The 19,583-nt window shown below is 35.7% G+C and overlaps 2 protein-coding genes across 2 annotated transcripts; one reads left to right on the top strand and one right to left on the bottom strand.

Moving 5' to 3' along the window:
* Nucleotides 1-3,308: 3,308 nt before the first annotated feature.
* Nucleotides 3,309-10,280, top strand: LOC147867884 (cathepsin B-like protease 3). The gene is made up of 11 exons (XM_087315790.1): nt 3,309-3,460; nt 3,579-3,629; nt 4,432-4,512; nt 4,589-4,739; nt 5,225-5,229; nt 5,335-5,409; nt 5,483-5,608; nt 6,213-6,428; nt 6,578-6,691; nt 6,781-6,816; nt 9,957-10,280. The coding sequence occupies exons 1-11, from the start codon at nt 3,410-3,412 to the stop codon at nt 10,059-10,061; spliced, it is 1,011 nt and encodes a 336-aa protein (XP_087171916.1). The 5' UTR covers nt 3,309-3,409; the 3' UTR covers nt 10,062-10,280.
* A 4,255-nt stretch (nt 10,281-14,535) lies between these two features.
* Nucleotides 14,536-19,260, bottom strand: LOC147867883 (uncharacterized). The gene is made up of 8 exons (XM_087315789.1): nt 18,497-19,260; nt 17,883-17,932; nt 17,167-17,302; nt 16,927-17,014; nt 15,941-16,689; nt 15,723-15,857; nt 15,020-15,064; nt 14,536-14,776 (listed from the first exon to the last, which is right to left on the bottom strand). The coding sequence occupies exons 1-8, from the start codon at nt 19,055-19,057 to the stop codon at nt 14,732-14,734; spliced, it is 1,809 nt and encodes a 602-aa protein (XP_087171915.1). The 5' UTR covers nt 19,058-19,260; the 3' UTR covers nt 14,536-14,731.
* Between the last annotated feature and the right edge of the window lie 323 nt (nt 19,261-19,583).

Here is a 19,583-nt window from a genome sequence, read left to right as displayed (position 1 = left end):
CATCTCTGCAACTTGCGTATGATGGCGATGGAAGACACAAGGGTTTGAGAAGCAAATGGTAACTCACTCGCTACATAATAATATGTACGTACATACATACATACATACATACATACATACATAATATGTACACTATGTATGTATGTATGTATGTATGTATTTCTCCCTATCATATGCGTCCGGAGACACTAGCTCTTGGTATAGCACTCTCTAGTGAGTTCGTTACTTGCAAATGGTATAGACATTAATAACTTACCTCCCCTTTAAGTACAACCATGGGACTGATCAAACTTTAATCTCTCATGAAGACCATAATAAAGTAATATACGCCAAGCAATATGGCAATTTTAGACCTGATTTAAATGGATCACCCCACGAGAGCTACTCCCATCTAAAATGTTGTACTATAAGGAACACTTCTTGGACTTCTCTAAGTTAAGTTTTATTACACAACCAAAATATCTAGATACATTCTTATCAAATGCACTAAGGGTGCCCGTTTGACAACTTGGGATATCATCTCACCAACTTGAGATTGAGAATGGTCGTGCTAATAGAGTTCCCGTAGAGGAAAGGCTATGTAAGTTATGTCACATAGAGATAGAGGATGAGTATCACTTTACATGCAAGTGTCCAACTTGTACCAAGATAAGGGCGAAATACCAAGACATACTACGATCCTCTCCCACCCTCTCCAAACTATTGACTAGGTAGGTATATCTTAGAGCTAAAACAACATAGAGAGAATAAATTACAAAGTGTTAACCATAACCCTTTTAGTATTCACCAACATGTAACTAATGTGAATATTTAGGAACAAGGGGAGACGATGAATGTGGACACACCTACACCACTCTGCCTCTCTCTTGATGACGTAGAAATGCAAAGAACAACCAATGCCCTCGGATGTTGGTCTTCAAAGTTCCTCAATGTGGAGTAGAAACGATTAAGAAGATAAGGGAACGTGAGCTACGCCGCCTAGAAGCTATGGTCGGGGTGCCTTTTACACTGGGACCATTGGCCACATCCACATCGAAACCCTTTGACCTCCCACTTCTTTTCGAGAGACTTTGATGGAAATGAAACTCAGCCTAATATAAATTCCTTTCCTTATGGAACATGTTTTTTTACTAGAACTGTTTAACTTAAGCTCTATTTTGTTTTATTTTTACTTTCGATGAATGGGTAAATACCCCATTTTTTGTTGTAAACCAATTGTCTCATGAGCCAATTTTGGTCTTAGAAGATATTAATATATCTTTGTTTGTTTGTTTGTTTCTAAATAGCTATCCACACACACCTCATGCGTGCATACTTGTTGTAAATGGTCATACATACACCATTACGATTGGAAATGCATGTACAACGAAATTGGTTCATCAAGTTGATGACAAAATTCACACACATACATACATACACACACATACATATTGATACAATCATATACATACATCCATGCACGGATACATAGACACACATACATACATGGTATGAACCATACGTGCATTCGCATTCGAGGATGTTTATTGATGTAAATACCATACCTTTGTATTCATTATTTATTATAAGGTATTTTTTGCTAGGTAAAAAGTGTAAAAAAAGATAAGAATGTTTTGATGACAAACGCATTCGTTTGAATATGTATGAAAAAGGATGTTTGTCGATGCATTCGAGTATATTACATACTATGCATACATACATAACCTCATAGGAAGTGTTTGTCATCTCTGTTTTGTTATCTGTCTTGTATTGCTTTTTTGGATTTGTCGCGAATGCATCTTTTGGGTTATTACTCATTTTGTGTCTATGTCTGTGTCTTTTGCATTACGTATTGCTAGCATTTTTTTCATCTCACAAAATTTATCTTCTTTGTTATGGAACTTTTGGCAAGCAAGTATTGTAAACTATAACTCTTGACTTTCGTGTTCACAAGCCTACCAGGAACTCTTATCCTCTTGTGTTTTTTAAAGGTTTTCACCAAATACTCATTTGAGTTTTGGCAATATTATATTTCATGTTTTTTTCCTATGTATCTCATGTTTGCAGCTATACTCTTCCACTGAGCAAATATATATTTGTTGATTGTGATTTCATGTCCCTATGCACATAGTTTTAGAAAATGTGCCTTTTGTGTCAAGGGTTTTACGTTATATAATATGTGCTACCAAGCAAATATGTCTTATTTGTTAGTGGCTTTGTGTTCCTAAACGATATACTTCTAGAAAATGCCATCTTTGGGTTTCGTATTTCATGCTCATGTTTCGTATACTTTTGTCAAACAAATCTTCTCGAATTTTTAGTTTTGGATAATTGTGAATTTTGCTTTTTGACATTCATTTGCATAAAAGCATATATGCTAATGAAATTGTATTATAAGTTCCATGTTTGTAAGCATGGATTTCTAATTCTGTAGCAAATGTTTCATTTGGAATCTCTTTCCATGTTTACTTTATGCAACTGGGTCTTATTAGTTTTGGTCTAAGAATGGAGAAGGGATAGCTTGGAGATGTGCCATCCTCTAGTTGTTCGTGATGTTACTTTGGAGATAATCAATCAATAGTCTGTAACGTATCAAATAAACCGACTACATTTCTACTATTCTTAACATTGAAAATGTCAACTATAGATTGTCGTGATCGAAAAGAAGTTGAAACGTACATCTTCATTTAAAGAACGCATTGACGAACCACAATATGTGATTATATCGTTTTGCATGCATCCCCAATGAGTCATAGACATGAAATTGTAGATGCTTGCTATGGACATATGAAAGCACAAGGATATTGGACATGTCTCATATGCGTGCTCACCAATTGTTTGCATAATACATGGGATACATATCACATGTGGGTATCATATGGCAGGGAAACAATTGCAAACATGATTAATGTAAGCACAATGTTTTGTCAAGAGCTATATTACATTGGAAAGCACAAGGCGGGTGGGCTGGGATCGGTAAAAAGAGCGTCAAATGTTTTATATGATTATTGGAAACGTGGATGGAGACACGAAACACATACACTGACTGAGACACGAAAGCAAAAGGAAGGAGGCAGAAACAGAAACAGAAACACAAAGAGAGGAAATGGGTGTGGGGCACGGGCACACGACCATGCACGGACACATGGGACACACGGGCCTACGAAAACAAAGAGTTGCCGGGGCCCGACCCAACACAAAGAAGGTGCAAAGAGAGAGACATGCACATGCACATCGACATACACATGCACATATCTACATACACATGCACATCCACATACACATACACATACACATGCACATGTGGATGGATGGATATTCATACACATCTCTAGTCAATAATTCTACAACACTAATTTGCTGTCTCCCCTTCTTCTCCCCCTCCCTCTCTCCCTCTGTCTGTCTCTTTCTCTGTCTTCGTCTCTTAACCATGTCGAATTCTTGGTTTCAATGGATCACAATTTCCCTCATAGTCTCCCAGGTTTTTTCTTTACAAATATCTCTCGTTTTCTGCTGTTTGTTTAGATCCCAATATCTGTAACCGGTATTATTACGTACAAGAGGGAATCTACTCTTTTTGAACTTCTTTTTTTTTGCAGGCGATCTCCCTGTCTGATGCAAATAAGGATGATGACGAGTTCATCTTGCAGGTATTGTTTTTTTGCTACTTGTTTTTACATGAAACCTCTTTTGATATTCTGGAATAGTTCATCGATGAATAGGTTGGGGTCATAAATCCAAGCATATTTTTGTGATGGTGACGATGAAACTAGCATATTTTGTAACCATGATGATGTTTACTAGATTGGGTTTGTAATATTAGCATATTTTGTGATGTCAATGGCGATGATGATGATATTTATTATATTTGGATCATGAAACAAAGCATCACTTGTATGTTTATTATATTGGGTTCATAAAACGAAGAAACATTTGTAACCATGATGATAATGACCAGGAAATTTCCTGAGCATACAAACCTAAGCATATATATTTTGTATTTAATGATATCAATGATGACAATTCTGATAAATCATGAAAGAAAAAAATTGACCGAGAATCTAATGTGTCTTAGAAAGTCTAAAGAATGTCATTAAGAGCATATACACAAACCTTAAAGGTAGTCAAGAGGCCAAAATTTAACCGTCTGTTTTTGTCAAAAGTTGCTAGTTTTTCTATTTTTGAACTTTACAATTCAAGCATGATTTTCAAAATTGGCAAGTGAAAATTACACAGAACCCGGTTATTTTGAACACTATCAATCTGAAGCAACCAAAACTTGACACTGTATTCAGACAATATGCTAAATAGTTGAATAGGTCAATGGTTCTAACCAAGACATACCATAAAGCTCAATATTCCATTTACTTGGTCTTAACTTCGTTTGCTAGATTAATCGTGCAGCTTTGGTTACAGAAATTTCCGTCAAGATTTAAGTTTTTCTTTCTCCAGAAAACACTGATTGACAAGATCAACAATCATCCAAAAGCAACCTGGAAAGCTGATTTGAATCCTAGATTTGCAAATGCAACTGTAAGCATTTTTATGCTATTATAGTTAAAAAATTGTTTTTGAAGTAAGGTTATATAATCATGTGAATGATCCATAGGTTGGTGATTTTAAAGTACTTTTGGGATCATATACGGATGTCAAGCTAGGGGATGCTCCCATACAAAGACACCCTCGAGGTCTAAAGCTCCCAACAAGTTTTGATGCAAGAGATGCGTGGCCGTATTGTACATCTTTGCAGAGGATTCTAGGTCAGTATCTCACAAACAATGAAAATTTCGTTTTATCATCCTCACTTGGCATTTTAAAATCAAGAAATTGAAGGTAGATCCTTTAAAATAAGGGAAAAACTCAAATCTCCCCCTTCCCCTAAATGCCCCTAACTTTCCTTATTTACCCAAACACCCTTTCTATTTAAGCAAATAAATGCTCAATTCGTTGCGTTTTTTCTCAGTAATATGTGATTTGTGCAATTACCCACTCAATTCATGACCTTTCCTCTTTTGGAGGATTGACGAGAAGAATTTGGGGAAATAATGTAAACTTATGGGCATCAGGGGAAGAAAAAATCGGGGATATTTCAGATTTAAAGGGATATTTTTCCCATTAAAATTAATCACAACTGATCTCATTGATTAAAAATTCCATTTTGTTAAAACAATGTTCCTTTTTTGGGTGATTTTGAATGCTTTCTTGGAAAATTCATACCGATGTTGGATATCAATTTGCCATTCAGATCAGGTATTAGAGTGCCTAAATTGAATACACATGGCTTACATTTGTATCATGATAGTGACGATTATGTTCGATAGTCCTCTTTTGCTATATTTACATTGTTGTTGACAGGGACATTGTGGATCTTGCTGGGCATTTGGAGCAGTTGAAGCTTTGTCAGATCGATTTTGCATCCATTACAATGAAGTGAGTTGAGTTTGCATAAAATCTCTTTCATAAAGTTATAAAAGTTTCTAACAAATGGAAGCTTTATATTCAGACAGTTACATTGTCAGAAAATGATGTAGTGTCGTGCTGTGGCTTTGAATGTGGATTTGGTTGCAATGGAGGCTTTCCTCTGCAGGCGTGGCAATACTTCGTTCGTAACGGTGTTGTAACAACGGATGTATGTAAAGCTTATCTCAAATTATCCTTGCTTAGCTGTAATAAACTTATGCACACCTATGTTATATTAGGCGTTAATTAAAACTAGAGTAGGCCTATATACGCTATGGAACCTTAGTCTGGATGGCAATGGTGTGGACACAGGATCCAAAGTCACATGAAGATTTTATGGCCTATGAAAAACAGATACCAAATGTATTGAATTCTAGTTTCAGATGCCATAAAATTAGGATATATAAAAGAGAAAACTGGACCTAGTTAGAAATGTTTCACTGTTACCAAACAATAGAGATTCTGATGCTCTCATCATCCTTAATTTTCATTAAAACCTAGGGTTGTTGAGATTTGCTCTCTAGAGAAAGTTAAAGGTACTGGAAGTTTATGAAAACATGCAGAAGATAATATAATTTTAAAATGTTAATGCGAAGCTATTAAAACGCAATGGGGAATTATGTAATTTGGAGAATGTGATCGTAACATTACTTTTTCTTTCTAGTAGTTTTCCTTACAAGAAAGCTTTATAGCATTTATTGACTTCATTAAATTTGATGGTAACATATTTTTCTTTGGTCATGTTAGCCTCATGGTATGTTTGTACGTTTCAGTGTGTCCCTTATTTTGATGCAACTGGATGTCAGCACCCTGGATGTGAGCCTCTATATCCAACACCAGATTGTATTCAAGCATGTAAAGACAATACAGATTATCAAACTGTGAAACATTATGCATCGAGTGCATACCGAGTCGGATCTGATCCATATGACATCATGGCAGAAATCTATACAAATGGACCTGTTGAAGTTTCTTTTCAAGTTTATGAGGTAATTCATGGGTACCACCGTAATGAAAATGTCCACTAAGGCATACTTTCATATAATCAATGTATACATCATTTACCATGACTGCTTATAACATATGCACATACCCCAGATACACATCTTATCATGACATATTTTACGTGCGAAAACAGGACTTTGCACACTACAAATCCGGAGTTTATCAATATATAGAAGGGGGCTATCTTGGTGGCCATGCAGTTAAGTTGATTGGTTGGGGTAGCACAGATGAAGGTCTTGATTATTGGGTAAGTAGTTTTTAATTAAATTTGGTGTTTTATATTTTACTTTTTAGTTATATGTGCTGGCTCTACTTACAATTCCAACATTTCCATAGATATTGGCCAATTCCTGGAACACACAATGGGGTCAGGTAAGACATAATATTCTCTGTTTGTTTACATTGCAGTAATGGTTTTTTGTTAATGTCAAAATGTGCTGATTACACTGCTTGGTCAAATATTTTTAGTTTATGATAATGCATGCTTTTATCTGAAGAATTGGTATGTTTGTATTAGAAGATAGGGAAGGGAGTGTGTGTATGTGTACATTGTTTCAAATTTGATTTTCCAAATGATGTTATTTAATAGAAAGTAAAGGTGTAGGAGTGGCAACAAGAAGAAAGTAGTTGTCAGGTTCTCATAGGATTCGTTGTACTTGACCACAACATTTAAGCTCAATATGGGATGATAATGAGCTTTATGAGCCCGTATGTACGAAACATTCTAGGTAACCACAGATCAATCAAAGGTTTTGATTCTAAAACGATTGCACATGAGACTATCACATAATGAGAAGTCCTATAGGGCACCATTTGTATTTTCCATAATTTGGGACAAATTCTATGTTTAAGTATGTTGGCTAGGCACACATGAGACAGTTGCATAATGAGAACTCCTATATGGCACCATTTGTATTTCCATAATTTGGCACAGCTTCTATGTCAAGTATATGTTTGCAAGGCACTGGGAATTGATCTCAAGATGAGAGGGGGTTAAAAGTCTGCGAATCAAAGTTACAATTATTGCTAATTGATAACACGATTCTATGTCAAGTATGTGTGCAAGGCACTGGATGGTTGAAACACCAATCCCTAAGAGTTGAGCTCAAGATGAGAAGGGGATAAAAGTCAGTGAATCAAGGTTACAATTATAGTTAATTGATAACATGATAATTATCACATGGCTTTCTTGTACCCATAGTGATGACATACTAATGAAGATCATACATAATGTCTTAAGTATGTTTGCAAGATAGCTCAATTTGAGAGGGGGATAAAAACAGCTAATCAAAGTTACAATTACAGTTAATTGATAACGTGATTCTATGTCATGTATGTTTGCAAGGCACTGGATGGTCGAAACATCAATCTCTAAGAATTGACCTCAAGATGAGAGGGGGTTGCAAGTTTGTGAATCAATGTTACAATTATAGTTAATTGATAACATGATTCTACGTCAAGTATGTGTTCAAGGCACTGGATGGTCGAAACACCAATCCCGAAGAATTGACCTCAAGATGAGAGGGGGATAAAAGTTGGCGAATCAAGGTTACAATCATAGTTAATTGATAACATGAGTATTATCACAGGGCGTTCTTGTACCCATAGTGATGACATACTAATGAAGATCATACATAATGTCGTAAGTATGTTTGCAAGATAGCTCAATTTGAGAGGGGGATAAAAACAGCTAATCAAAGTTACAATTATAGTTAATTGATAATGTGATTCTATGTCATATATGTTTGCAAGGCACTGGATGGTCGAAACACCAATCCCTAAGAATTGAGCTCAAGATGAGAGGGGGTTGCAAGTCTGTGAATCAATGTTACAATTATAGTTAATTGATAACACGATTCTACGTCAAGTATGTGTTCAAGGCACTGGATGGTCGAAACATCAATCCCTAAGAATTGAGCTCAAAATGAGAGGGGGATGAAAGTTAGCGAATCAAGGTTACAGTTATAGTTAATTGATAACATGAGTATTATCACATGGCTTTGTTGTACCCATAGTGATGACATAACGTACATATGTATGTTTATTATGCACTGGAGGGTTGAATCACCAATCCCGAAGAATTGAGCTCAAGATGAGAGGGGGATAAAAATCAGTGAATCAAAGTTACAATTCTAGTTAATTGATAACGCGATTCTATGTCAAGTATGTTTGCAAGGCACTGGATGGTCGAAACACCAATCCCTAAGAATTGAGCTCAAGTGAGAAGGGATAAAAGTCAGTGATCAAAGTTACAATTATAGTTAAATGTACCCATAGTGATGACATACTAATGAAACTCAATGTAACTTATCACTCCTACAGATTTTGCTAACATGGGGAGGAGGTAAGGCCTTCTCTCCATATCAATCTTCACTATTTCTTGTATGTGAAGTAGCATGGCGTTCACAGGGAATGCACACATGAAACTCTTGCCCAACCATCACAACAAATGGTTTAAAGGGAGAATCCCCATTATGAGAACTGAAATTTGCTGTTTTTGAAAATTAGATTGCTGGAGGAATTCTATATAAAAGTAGAATTTCATGTATAAGCGTAACACAACTCATATATGACAATAAAGAGATAAAAAGGATATTCAAAAGACCAATATTTAATATCTGGAAACAATCTGATATACACTACTAAGAATCAAACTCTTAGTATATTTAGGAAAGAAAGGCCAATGCCAACCAATATCTTACCATAAGTTATTCTCCCGCTAGTAAATAAAGCCATATTATAGTAATTTATACATCATATAAGAGAATTCAAATGCCCTAATTAATTCTTTTAGATTCATGAGCGTACCTTGACAGCATTTTAAATTTCACTATGGTGAAGTGATGAAGTTTGACCTCTGCAATATCAAGGTTATGGTTTGGGTCTTGAGCAATGGGTTCGGTGTTGTCACTTTATGAAAAATATACATAATTTATTGGCTTTAAAGCATATACGAGGAGTTAAAATGATGCCAAGGAGTGGTAAAGTTGGCATAAGAACCCACTTTCCAACTGTCTTGCATGCATGATGCAGCCATGTTTTCGTAAAACTTTATTTGTTTTATAGATCTTTAGCTCTGCTTATATAGTGTTCATTTTAGGTTCACAAACGTTAGTCTAGGTCTATGATAGTCACTACAATATATGGTTCTGGGTTCAAATGACTTTCCGATACTCGGTTTTTTTCTACATCAGCCATATTGATCAACTCTGGGCGCATTGCTATTGATTTTAAATTTGACAAAAGAGAAATAAGTTCGGTACTTAAAACAATCACATGTTTTCTATCTCGGCAGATCTCATTTTTCATTGCATGTATCAAAAGTCCTTTTTGTAACACCAGAAAAGCTCTTTCATAGCATTTCCTTTTTATGTGGGTATTTTGTATGTATATATAATATCCAAAATAAAGACTGAGAAAGCCCTTTATTTTATCTTTTTCTTCTTGTAAGAATCAGTTATTCATTATCTATAGCTCATTCTTGTTTGTTTGGACTGATTTAACTTCGGCAGGATGGTTACTTTATGATTGTCAGAGGTACGGATGAGTGTGGTATTGAAGGAAGTGTGGTTGCTGGAATGCCAGCAAGCCAGAAGAGTTTCTTAGCAACTCAGTAAGATAATGTGGAAAAATGTAAAAGAACATTGTGAAACAAAACAAAACAGAAAGGAAACATATCTCATGTTAGTAGGTGTGATCTTGTTTTCTTAACCAATTTATTCTCTCAATTGTTGTACATGGGCTAACATTTGTGGCCATTTGTCACCTGTTCTATAAAAAATGCTACATAAACTTGACTTATGAAAGTGTCTTATGAATCATGACTCTATTCCTCTGATTGGTAAACGTGTACAACTCTTATACTGTATATACTTTTGTTAGGATCTTTGTTATAGGAAATTGATGGGATGTTAAACTCTCCCTCAAGTGAATGCCTACATGTAAAGAAATCATATAATGAGGTTTTCCTACAGATACTTATTACTAGAATTTCAGAATTTAGTAGAGAATCATGGGATAGGCATCTCGTATGAGCATACACATAATGTAACGGGGTTTTAGGATTTAGAGAATAAGTCATGTCCTCTTACTAAGTCACAATGTTGTAACATAAAATCAATCGTGATTAGTAGTGACCACTATTGCCATAGTACAAAGAAACTCATGTAGGAAAAGCTTCTCATGAAACTCATTTTGCTATGTTCGGCACAGAAATGACCCCTTTTTAACCTACAAATGCAATAAACCTCGTAAATTGAGGACCATATTTGAGTTATTTTTACATTAATAAAGATGAGAAACTATGGCATGTTGGGGTGCAATGAAATATTTTTTATTGCATTGGAGTTATGCCATTTAGTGCCTTAAAAAAAGAGAAAACAAATTTGTATGAGGAATTTAGTATAGTCATTAATTGAACATTTGGTCTTACAAGGTATTTGAACACTCACTTTCTTTGTGCGAGTATAAAGGTATATTGAATACTAATGAAACCTTTTTTACCACTTTTGTCATGAGAGAATTAGAAGAGATCAATAGAAGTTGAATGCAAATGTTGAAAAGTGAGAGAAAGCATATAAATATTTAGGGAGTGAACTACAAGATAAAATATAGAATAGAATATAAAGGTTATCCATATTTGTCGATCAACATGAATCAATGAATGTGCACATGTAAAATACAATTAGGGAATTAGTTATACAAGCTAGATGATAACATTCACACACAAGAAATTCATGTATTTAATATAGCTAAAATACGAATTATACGTCCTTCACCTTTCAATGAAATCTAGAATGAAAAACAATCTTATGAAGGTTTATGCATACTTGATTGCCAAACAAAATTGATCTTATTCATATATCATGGCATTCTACTTAATGCTATTATGTAAATGTTTAATTGCCAACAAGATTATTTATAAATATTCATGTCAATGACGGGCATTGATGATGATAATGAAACAAAGGATAAACGATCAACATCACTCAAAATATTTGTCTAACCCTTCAAAGAAACCCAATGAGAGGTTTCATGGGGTGTCATGGATGCCAATGAACATACATTGTACCCAAATACTTGTTCCCTAGATTTGGCATCATTTCTTTCCCCTTTTCTATGTAGCATTGGCATCATAATCATTGTGCATATATTAGATGTACCCATTGTTTCTCTCATTTCTATTCTAATGAGCTTACCTTATGGTGGTACACTACTAGGCTTCTAACACAAGGCCGTTGGTGTTTTAGATCTTTGTCGTACTAAATATCCCCATATACCTCTTTTTTATTTTGTATATCACTTCTAATATATCTCACAGTTTCTATACATAATGCATAGCTCAATTGCACTTCTCTATGGGCACTAAATCACTCACTCACTCTCTCTCTCAAAACACACAATTATATTAATAAATGTGTGTAAAAAACATTACTTACAATGGAGTATGGTTACCCACTAACTACACTACATGGGTAGTGGAACATGCTGAATTGCTAATAGGCAAGACAAACACTCCACTAAGGAAAGAATTTCCACTTGCCCCAATAAAGAAAATTGCCACATTAGTACTCCCTTCAACTTTCGTAGATATGCATTCACTCCATGTTTACCATTGAATACAAAAGCATTGCGCATGTTCCAATTATGACGCAATGCCCAATATCTCAGAAATAGAAAAATGATCTCCATCTCTGATTTTGGGTCAACCTATGTAAATTGTGCAAACACCCATTGTCTAGGTGTCAAACAACACCGTGATAAAATTTGAGAAACATAACTCCAAATTTGACAAGCAATCAGACATTGTGGTTGTATAAATTGATGAGTACTATCTTCCATTTGAATAGTGCAAAAAAAGCAATTACCCATTGCTTGTCCACGACACTTTAGAGCTAATCCCAAAGGCAATCCTCAAATGAAAACTCTTCAAATGAAGACCTTTGCTACAAGTGGCAATTTAGAATGCCAACTATGTTGTAAGATCTGCCACCACCCACGATCAGATTTGTGTATTTTCCATTCTTCTTTAGCCTTGATTCTCTCTCTCTCTCTCTCTCTCTCTCTCTCTCTCTCTCTCTTACCAAGTTATGCTCTTGGAAACAGGTGTTTGGCCCATACAAATATTGGCACTCCAAAGATTATATAGATACATTACAAAAATCAAGAATATGCCGAATCATCGATTACCACATTTTGATTGGAATGTTAGATGTAAGCTACAAAAGAATCATAAGAGTAAATTTCTCTATCCGGTTGCGTTGTTGACATAAGAAAATGGTTCAGAAGATGGGGTGTGGATGATCTTTTAAAGTTTTCAGGCGATGTTATGCATTATGTAATGATAAAGGAAAGGCTAGTGGAATCATTAAGGATGAAGTGGGAAGATGCTAAGAGGACAAAGATAGAATACTACATTGCAAATGTCAACCCTGAATGGTGGTCTCAATATAAGGCAAGGATGCCTATCAATCATATCCAACCTTATCTCATTACCAATGTGCGTAGTAATGCTTATAGAGCCCTCTCACTACTTTACACTCGATCTCACAAGTTACGCATTGAAGTTGCATCATGGTATCAAAATGTAATGAATTTGAAGGCATGCAAAATATGCAATGAAGGCATGGTAGAGGATGGATGGCACTTGCTCTTCACATGCTCAACATTTCATGCAATTCAATCAAGATATGATGACACTTAAAAAGACACTACCTAGAAGGCTAAGCTCATGTGTATGCCTTATTCAAGCATAGAGACTTTGTGCTTCAATGTATGAATACCCCTTTTTAGAGACTTTAGGAAGGAGATACATATCCCACATGCTCTAACATCCAGAAATTCCACATAAGAATACCTTTCAACAACTTCATATAGGTTTTCACCCCATGTCTACTATCAAACTTGAAAGCATTATGCATATTCCAATTGTGTTGTAGTCCCTAATAACATAAAAAATGGAACAATATCTCCATCTCAACATTTAAACCATTTTGAACATATTAAGAAAAAACCCATTGTTGAGGTCTCAAATAACAAGTTAAACTTTGCCAAATGTTAGATAAATACTTCCAAATGGTACGCGCTATAGGACATTTAATGAACCTACGTGTACTATCTTCCAATGGAATGGTGCAAATGAAACAAGTGCCCGACCCTAGTCCTCGTCTCTCTCTCTCTCTCTCTCTCTCTCTCTCAATTGGCCTCATCATGGACAATAAACATCTATTTTATTCTATTCTATTCCCTCTCTAAATAGTATTGTATTAATTGCAAAAGTTGAATTACAATAGATGGAATACAAAATATATTAAATATCCCATCAACTTACCACAAAATCAATCTCTAGATACATTGTTATGGACTAACACAGCCCAATGTGATAAAGGCTAATACAATTGATGGACATGACACTTCGCCAACCTACAAAGCCCTAATTGCTCCTCTCTCACTCTTCACACAATAGAATTTGACATGTAAAAATAAAGTACAAACAAAGTTTATAAAAAGTAATTTAGGAGTTATGAGCACAACCACATGCTTTGCAATGCTCCTAGAAAGTGGAAGAAGCCAATGGAGGAAAAGAAAGGGATTACTGAGAGTGATTGGGGAAGGTCCAAGACACATCTGAACCACCATGCACAAAGAGAGCCATCATGCTGATGCACACCCGCTCACACATTGAAAATATAAGTTGGGTTATGCTGAATATTGAGCAGAAAAAAGAGGATATTTGGTATATGTTCCCTCCATGTACATGTCACTTTGAATTGCTTCATACATGAGGACATCAAGCATGTTTTCACAAAATTCCTAAGAGTTTGTACAAATTTTCAAGGACTCTGAATGAGTTAGGAACCATTACCAACAACAATACGCATGTTCTTTTGCTCATCTGCCTGATCATAAAACTAAACTCACAGAAGATGTAAACAGCAAAATTCAGAAACAAGGGTTTAGGGTTTGATTCAGATCTTTCATTTCGGCTTCTTACTTTCTTTTTTATTTATGCTTTGTACTGATTGATTGGTCCCATGTTGGCCCCTCATAGACATAATATATCATTGCATGCTTGACAAAACTGACAAAACATTGCACAAGAAATCTTCCATAACTATTTGGTTGGCCCTTCATCATACATAAGCGTCTGCATGTGATAATATCACTTTGATCATTATACAAATCTCTCCTGGGGTGCCTTCCCCAAGGGACCATCACCAAACTGTTGTTACCATCATCATGATTGAATGCTTTATACAAATAGGAGGGCCCTTTAGTTGAGGAAGAATCAAAATTTCTTTCTCACCGATTCCAAAAGTACATCATGGGATTCCTAACAAAACAAATGAGAAGTTAATAGCTTCCACTAGTATGCATGAAAGATTGTAGCGCGACGGAAAACATTCATAGTTTTCAACATCTCTCTCTCTCTCTCTCTCTCTCTCTCTCTCTCTATATATATATATATATATATATATATATATATATATATAAAGTGGATGATGTATGAACTATCGTCTCATAACATCATCCACTATTACAAAGACATGACAAACACAATCTATGACATGCATACCTTCAAGACTCTGACTTCCTCCTCAAGAGCCGCTGCGCACTCCCTCTGTTGTTGAACATCACCAAAAAAATCAATCACATAAAAATCTACCAATCTAATATGTAAGTATAACATAAAATTTCCCTGCTAAACATATCTATTGACATCACTCTCCAGCTATACAAACCACGTCCCCCATGAACAAAGATAAACAAATAATATCGGTGACCAAACCAAGAAAACAGATGTCTGACCAGCCATGGAAGAATAAAAACATCTTATCAAACTCGTGTAGTGCAATATTTCTTCATAAATTACAACTAAAGTACATATTTTTTGAGATTTTTTTTTCTCAATTGAGATATGAAGAGAACAGTGAAAAACTACACACAACCAAGCTACAATATAGAGAGCACCAAGCTTTATATTTGCTGGATGATGTAAGATACATTGAAATAGACTTTTCAAGGTTACTCTAGTATGCACTAAATACAATGAATAAGGGTTTACTTGCGTATGCACTAATTACAATGACACTCATGCAAACTATAGTCTACCATGCACATTATGCTCCTAGAATAAAATACAAATTATTTGTGTCAATCAATATTATGCAGGTACTAGGAATCCTACAAATCTATTGTGCACTACTGCAAAGGATTATGAGGTAGATGGCCATTGGTTATGTGTACTGGTAATTTGGTACAGAGACTATTTCATTTACCTGCTGACTAATTTTTTCTTCCAGTTTGATACTTCTTTTTCTCTCTTCCTCTAGTGCATTCACAGCAGCTTGACCATTCTGTCCAGCAGCTTCAACAGCTTTGCGTAGTTCCTCAATGCGTCTTTTAATGCTTGGCTGCATAATTTCAACAATAAGAAGCTAAGCACAACTAGAATAGAATGTAAAATGAACGAAATTACCAAATGAAATAGATATACCTCATCTTCTCTGTCAAGAGTCTTGGTCCATTCATTCATTGAAACACTGGAATTTGGGCGTTTACTAGGCATTTCCGTTCTGGTCCTTTGGCTCATTGATGTGACATCTATTGCATTAGAAGCTCGCAAGGAAGAATTATTGAATGACTTATTCTGCTTGTGATAAGTGATAGAATCCTGTGTCTGTAAAGATGGGGACTTTGGCTCGCCTTTTTCAAAGCTTTGTGCAGATCTGACCCGAGATTCACTTTGTTTGCTAATGTTAGATGAGTCAAAGGCTGCTTTTGAGCTTGTGGGTCTCTTTGTAGATTCTTGAGATACTGTTTTTGTAGACTTTGGAGTAGATGTTCCTAATGCTTCTCTTCCAATTCTTTTGAAGGTATACGATGTAGGAATAGTTTTTAATTGAGGTAGAGGATCACGGACAACCTTATTGACAACAGCACGTGCATCATTTATCTGGCTAACAATGTCCATATTTTTCATAGATTTGTTCTTACTACCTGTCTGTGTAGGCTTTTCAGATGAAACTGCCGCTTCATTAAAAAATGTACTAGCAATTTTATCTTGCTGAGGTGGAAGAATGGTATTTTGTTTTGCACTGGACCGAATGATTCGACGTTTAATAGACTTGCCATTGACTGAATCACTTCGAGCATATTTTGAAAGGATTAATCCAAAGAGTACCCCAGCAACCAACAACGCTATCCCTGACAGGAGCCTCCATTCACCCACAGCTTCAAAAGTTTCTGCATACTAGTTCACAATCAACACATTGTTCTGGAAACACAATCTCAGAATCGACCTACACACATGAGTAAACATCATTTTCACATAGTTAAGAAATACACGCAGATATCTGGAGATCAGGTCTTGAGCATGTAGATAACTTCATCATAAGATGAAAATCACTGCAAAGCCAGGTCACGTTCACTAACAGCCTGCTGTTACATGCATGCCATAATAGACATTAAATCTCCTAGTACCTATAAACTTCATTGGCCTCCACAATTGCCATGCTTGCACTCTACTATCACTATTAGATTCTGTTGCGTTGGCTATCTTCTCATCTGCCTGTAAATGTCGAATAATACAGTGTTAATAAATTAAGCAAGAGAGAACGTGCAATTGGCAGAGCAATTGACTCAGAATTATGTGGTCAATGAACAAGGAGAAAGAGACCATATATGCCATTAAATAGACATAAAAATAGAGGTAGTACTCACCACCCTGTGTGAAATTTCTCCAGATATTGTATGCCATAATGCTTGCTTAGAAAGAGCACTCCATATAGCAGTTTGATTTACTCCGTGTGTGTCCTGGAATTCACATAATGCTTGCTTTGTTTCTGTTCCAAAGTACCTAGATTGATGCTTGTATCAAAATCCTAGTACCAGAGTAATATACATAAATAGAAGGTTTCAAAACAGTTTATATAATTTCCTTCAGTTAATCTGCATTATTCATTTTTTCAATGCCATTGACCGAGGATCACCGGCAGAAAACAGCCAGTGGCATCTAATAATTCTAACAGTTTGTGAAAGAGCTATAAAATAAAACTATGAGATCATTGGTTAAACAAAATGCTATTGCCTCTTCTCCCATTTACAGTATAAAACAAATTTGAATTGAGTCATTGGTTACAGAGAAAATGTCCCATGAGACCTTTAACGTAGAGACATACCACTTATAACACAAAAAGTAGCTCCTGCTGTAAAACCATCATGCAATATAGTAAGAACAATACAGAAATAAATAGCAAATGTTACTTTGTTGCACAGTTTGCATGCTAAACTGATAGATAGATATGGTTAATAACACAATCCAATATCCTATTTTAAAGAGCTGATATATTTCCCCAATACATAGTAAGAATATAGAATGCATGCAACTTGTAATATAGTCTTTTTGATCCATAAGAAACACAAGAACCCATTCTTACCCTGTGATATCAGATTTTGTTGATAAGTACCCAAGCCAAAAGAGTGCTTTCTGCAAACTCACAAATGTGTCCCAAGTTAGAAAGCTTACAACAATGTACACAAATAATCATTAATAATCAAATTTGTTAATATAATGAGAAACATTGAAATAGTAGTTGGTTAATTTATTCCAAAGTAAAAACATGATCTAGCAAATGAAAACCTCTATTTATTTTTTACATTTATGAACTTTTACAGATCTCCTTATGACCCTCTACACTTCTACAATGTCAATTGCGTATTATTACTAACCATTCCTACGAAGATCATAAACTGATATGAGATATTACACCCATGAATGTATAAACTGACACCCCTTGGTGTTCATTGGTAATGCATAAGATTGTTGGTTTTAAGATAAATCGTTGAAGGAAATTCGTGAGCATGCAGGTGTCTGAGCTATAAAAAGTACATATGATTTATCATACCTTAGGACTGTGAATAATTGGTATCCACAGGTAATGCTCACATTATAGTTTTTTTAAGCTAGTTTCTCGAAAAATAATTTCCTTCCCTTTTCTAGATGGTGAAACTTAAAAACCACAGTTTTCAAGTCGAAAACAAAAATGCATACCTGGAGTAGTAACACCTGATTCCCTGAATCTCCTTCTTGCATGTCATTAGAAAACCTCAATTCAGCTAGCCTCATTAGTTCACGATTGGATATGGCTGAAAACTTCTGCCTTGTGGATAGGGTCTGCGATAGCACTCTCCAGTCTTCCCCATCAGATTTCTCTAACTGCTGCTTTTTGGAAACATCTTTTCCCCTTTTTATATGAACATCGGAGTTCCTAATGCTCATGGGCGTTGATGATGATTGATCCATTCTTTGGTCTTTAAACAATTTCCCACCATCAGAATTTGTGTAATTTTGCATATTTGCACCAACTGATTCCGGTGACTTTTTTCTGGAACTAGAACCTTGTGTTCCACCAAGTGATGGTTTAGAATATTCACGTTTGAAAGGATTACCAATATTCTTTCCACGGTTGAAGTTAAGAATGCCATTTTTCTGCGCCAAAAGAGGGGAGCGTGATTCTTGCTCTGCAAGATTCTTCTCTCTTTCGGCCTCCGATAATCCTAGAGTATGATGAGGAGGTCCAGCATGATGATGACCAAGCATAAGGAAAGACATCACTTTGAATATGCATTCATACCAAACCAAGTGGAAAAGGATGAGGACCTTAAGCCCTCATCATCATCATCATCATCATATCTCCCTCTCTCTTTCTGTGTTAGGATAAAAGAAGCTTCTTCAACATCCAACTTGGCAGAGAGGGAATATTGAATTTTCGCTCTGCAAGATCCAATTCAGTGCATGAGCGATGGCTCTGTCGGTAGGTATGATGTCTGGCACGGGGAGGATAGATTAGATACCTGGGTACTTTACCTCTTCCTTCCTTCCTTCCTCTGCAATTTCTTCTTCTTCTTCTTCTTCTTCTGTCATGTCAAGTCATGTCAAGTCAAGAATGTGTGTGTAAAGGAAGGAAGGATCTGAAGTGAAGAAGAGCATCATCATTATTTATCATCACAAAACTCGTCTTTGTTTGTAAGGAAAGGAAAGGAAGGGTTGGGTTGGGTTGGGTTGGGTTGGGTGAGGAGGCCTCATCTCATATTCATGTTCATGTTCTCGCGTGTTTGCCGGCTAGCCTTAGCGCAGA

This window comes from Azolla caroliniana, unplaced genomic scaffold, assembly GCF_043228905.1.
Source record: "Azolla caroliniana isolate FFs.n. ecotype wild unplaced genomic scaffold, voAzoCaro1.0.p SCAF_2, whole genome shotgun sequence".
Taxonomy (NCBI): Eukaryota; Viridiplantae; Streptophyta; class Polypodiopsida; order Salviniales; family Salviniaceae; genus Azolla; species Azolla caroliniana.
Note: the sequence above shows the minus strand (reverse complement) of the source record. Positions and strands in the feature narration are given on the sequence as shown.

Coding starts and splice junctions, on each gene's coding strand:
- LOC147867883 (XM_087315789.1), bottom strand. CDS start 19,057: ATGTCTTTCCTTATGCTTGGTCATCATCATGCTGGACCTCCTCATCAT. Junction 15,858..15,940: donor CTCTTGACAGAGAAGATGAG/GTATATCTATTT, acceptor GAAATTATGCAG/CCAAGCATTAAAAGACGCAT. Junction 15,065..15,722: donor AAGAAAAAATTAGTCAGCAG/GTAAATGAAATA, acceptor GTTCAACAACAG/AGGGAGTGCGCAGCGGCTCT.
- LOC147867884 (XM_087315790.1), top strand. CDS start 3,410: ATGTCGAATTCTTGGTTTCAATGGATCACAATTTCCCTCATAGTCTCC. Junction 4,513..4,588: donor CTAGATTTGCAAATGCAACT/GTAAGCATTTTT, acceptor AATGATCCATAG/GTTGGTGATTTTAAAGTACT. Junction 5,609..6,212: donor ACGGTGTTGTAACAACGGAT/GTATGTAAAGCT, acceptor TGTACGTTTCAG/TGTGTCCCTTATTTTGATGC.